The sequence below is a fragment of the Condylura cristata genome, unplaced genomic scaffold (genome assembly GCF_000260355.1).
Source record: "Condylura cristata isolate star-nosed mole 26May11 unplaced genomic scaffold, ConCri1.0 scaffold00015, whole genome shotgun sequence".
NCBI lineage: Eukaryota > Metazoa > Chordata > Mammalia > Eulipotyphla > Talpidae > Condylura > Condylura cristata.
The window spans coordinates 8,328,741-8,332,246 of record NW_004567116.1 but is presented as its reverse complement, the minus strand read 5'-3'; the positions used below and the strand labels follow the sequence as shown (position 1 = coordinate 8,332,246).

The 3,506-nt window shown below is 59.2% G+C and overlaps 1 protein-coding gene across 4 annotated transcripts in view; it reads left to right on the top strand.

Moving 5' to 3' along the window:
• The first annotated feature begins 788 nt into the window (after positions 1-788).
• NR1H3 (nuclear receptor subfamily 1, group H, member 3) overlaps positions 789-3,506 on the top strand; it is a 7,707-nt gene continuing 4,989 nt past the window's right edge. Inside the window, exons 1-4 of one of the 4 annotated variants that reach the window (XM_012725431.1) lie at positions 789-812; positions 2,036-2,115; positions 2,617-2,805; positions 3,187-3,453. In XM_012725431.1, the coding sequence (XP_012580885.1) occupies positions 2,073-2,115; positions 2,617-2,805; positions 3,187-3,453 (499 nt within the window). In that variant the 5' untranslated portion in view covers positions 789-812; positions 2,036-2,072. Of the gene's footprint in view, positions 813-1,073; positions 1,310-1,460; positions 1,543-2,035; positions 2,116-2,616; positions 2,806-3,186; positions 3,454-3,506 lie in introns of those variants that run through there. The other 3 variants (XM_012725428.1, XM_012725430.1, XM_012725429.1) reach the window with 3 other exon arrangements.

Here is a 3,506-nt window from a genome sequence, read left to right as displayed (position 1 = left end):
GCCTGGTCCATTATACTCCTGCTATGAGTGAAACCATCCGGTATTTTTCTTTCTCTTTCTGGCTTATCTCACTAAGCATGATCTTTTCCAGCTCCAGATGATCCTTATTTTAAAGACAGGGAAGCAGAGGCTCAGAGGCTTAATCAAGCTAATAAGGGACACAGCTAGTAAGGGACAGAGGCAAGGCCAGGATTTGAGCTGAATGGGAGCCCAGAGCCTAAATTGACTAGAGCAAACAAGTATAGAAGGGAATTACATGGTTTTTGCCTACGTATTCTTTCTACCACCAGGGACGCAGTACCTACTCTGGCCCACTCTACGCTAGACCCTGTTCCAGGGACTAACGGGAAATTAAAATCAGTAAAACCAGGTTTCTGCTTTCAGGGATGGAGCTGCCGTTCCAGTCACAGGGCAGGAAGGCTCGGGCTCAGGAAGGCGCACAGGTGCCGGGCAGAGCCTTGCCAGTCACTCCAGGTGGAAACTTCCCCCAGAGAAGGCAGCCTGCCTGGCTCCCCACATCTGTTCTGGCCGGGCCTGGGTCCTCTGCTGTCCCCACCCCACTCCCATCCCAGATGTCACTGTTCCTTAGTGCCCCGCAGGGCATCCATATTAAGAGAGCCCTGGAAGGCCGGGCACCTGCCTCTCCACCCCTGGAGTTCTACCCGCTTGGCCGAGGCCCACAGCTAGTGGGGAGAGCTTCTTGGCCCCTTCCCAGAGGCAGGGAGGAGGAGGGAGGCTGGGAGAGCAGGCTGAGGCTCACTGTCGCAATTCCGGGCGGCCACAGCCGCCTGCTGGGACCTTTGCTCTGCGAGGTGTCTATGGAGGGGAGGGACTGCTGACTCTGGAGGCTGCTGGGATTGGGGTGGGGGTGCTAGGAGGCTGTCCTTGTGGAGGAGCAGCTCAGAGCCGCGGGGGGTGAGGAGAGGAAGGGGAAAGACATGGAACTGGGCCGGTCTGGAGGGAAATGCAACTGTCATGGTTGGGGTAGGGGGGCAGGGGTGACTTTGGGCAGAGGGGGTGGCTGGCGTGGGAGGAGTCACATGGGTGGGGGCGGTGGCTGGAGCCTGGAGGCTAGGGCTCCTGTCAGTCTCCAGCCCTCCTGGCAGGAAGAAGAGGTAGCCCGACCCCTCAACAGCCCCTCCCCCAGCCTTTTCCCACATTACTTCCCCAGAGTCCCTCTTTTGCTCAGCTTGGCTCCCCGCTGGCTGGCCCCAGAGGCTTCTGGACCGGGAACTGCACCACCCTCCTCTCCCAGCAAGGGGGCTCCAGAGACTGCCCCAGCCAGGAAGTCTGGCTGCCTGGGCACTCGGTGGGTCTGTCCTCAGCACCCGCCTGGGGCTGTGCGCTGTGTGTGTGCGTGTGCGTGTGTGTGTGAGGGGTGGGGTTTCCTGTGGATCTTAGAAAAGGGTCTCTGGGGAGAAGTGAAGGATGATGATGCTGCTGCTGCTGCTGGAAGTTCGGGCAGGAATAGGATTCTATTTAAGTCCCAGCCCCAGTGGGTCTGGGGAAGGTCCTGTGTCTGAATTGGGGTGAGTCTTGGAGGTAAGAGGTCTGTGCTGAGCCCCTGGAAAGTGGCAAGCGTGAGCTAACATGCAGCGTGTTTTACTGGGTGAAGTGAGGCCCACGTCCTGGTCCTGTCCAGTTTGGGCTTACTCCAAGGCTGGAGTGAGGGGGAGGGGCCGATGTACCCAAATATCCCCCAGTGGGACTGAAAGGGGCTCCGGGGAGAAAAGGTGGCATGGAGCCCAAGAGCTAGGGCTTTGAGAGCCAAACAGAGAGTGCTGGCTGTGGCCTTCCCCAACTGTTTGGCTACCGGCAATTTCCTTAATCATTCCTCTTCATTTTAGGGGGTTAAGAGGAAGCCTGACCTCCCCGACATGGAAGGAGGAAGGGCATGTCGCGTCCTAGCTCAGGCTCTTATGTGGCAGGTCACTGTAGCTGCTATGTTAGTACTGATAAGGCAGGTCGGGGAGAGGGAGCAGAGGCCAGAGAGGAGTCCCCTTCTGGGAGAGTGTAACCACTGTTGTTCCTGCAGGACAGTCTCTCGGTAATGTCCAAGGCTCCAGGGAGAGATGTCCCTGTGGCTAGCCGCCCCGGTGACTGGTGTTTCTCCTGGTAAGTGCTTCACCCCAGCCCTCTCCCCTGAGGAGGCCTCCTTCCCCAGGAATCTCCAGCCTCCTTCCTGAGCTGCCTTCTGCCCTCCCCCGGCGGGTGGTCCTGCCCCTTTCTGCCCAGACTACCTCTGCCTGGCCCTCAGGCCTGATCACTACGGGCACCTGACCATTCCTTCTCAGTCTGGGCTTGCTGCTGGAGAACGGACAATCCGCATGTCCAGAGCTAACTCTGACTTTGAAGAGTTTTGTTTGATCTCTGAAATGGATACACATCATCCCCCCCAGGGGACAAAGGTTAACATTCTCATTTAAGGTGCTCAGGTGCTAGGGACTGGAAGCAGTTTGCCCTAAGACACCCCTGCCCCCAACCCCCTGGGCCCCTGAGTCCGAACTAGGTTTTGCTGCCCTCTATGGGTGGAGATAAGCTAGCCCATTCCCTGCGAGACCTCCGGGCAAAGGGCCCCTATCTGAGACCTCCTTGTACCTCTCTTTCGGGACTCAGACTCTGCACTGGAGCTGTGGGAACCAGGAACGCAAGATGCAGGCCGCGAGTGCCTGGGAGGCAGACCCTACATGCTCACAGAGGAGGCGGGCGCGCCCCAGCTGGGCGGGGGCACTTTGGGGCTCCGTCTGGAGGCATCAGAGCCCACAGCCCTGCTCCCAGGGTCAGAGTCCCCTCCAGAGTCCACAGGTAAGAAGCTTCTGGATTGGGAGGAGGTCGGGGCTCCCTGGATCTGAGCTGGATACCTTGGGGTCCTGTCAGTCCATAGGCTTTGGTGTCCGTGAGTCCTGGGCGATCAGTGTGACATTTGCTTCGGCCTTAGACCCTCTGAGCTTCGGTTCCCTTATGGAAGGGAGACGAGAAGTGTCCCCATCTCTGACGGTGCTTGGGAGGCTCCATGCCTGGAAGGGCTCAGACAGCACCTAGGACCCAGGGGAACTCAGCCCATGACAGGACTTGCTGCGCACGATGAAGCGGCTGACAGTCCCTGGGCATCCAGGGCAGTGACTGACTGGGGACCACGTTTTTTTTTTTCTTGGAGAAGAATCAAGGTTCTTGATCTGTTTCCAGAGGTCCGTCCACAAAAGCGGAAAAAGGGGCCAGCCCCCAAAATGCTGGGCAATGAGGTGTGCAGCGTGTGTGGGGACAAGGCCTCCGGCTTCCACTACAACGTGCTGAGCTGCGAGGGCTGCAAGGGCTTCTTCCGGCGCAGCGTCATCAAGGGGGCCCGCTACGCCTGCCACAGTGGGGGCCGCTGCCCCATGGACACCTACATGCGCCGCAAGTGCCAGGAGTGCCGCCTGCGCAAGTGCCGCCAGGCTGGCATGAGGGAGGAGTGTGAGTCTCCCAGGGTGGGAGTCGCTGCGGGTGGGGGTGGGGTGTTGGGAGCG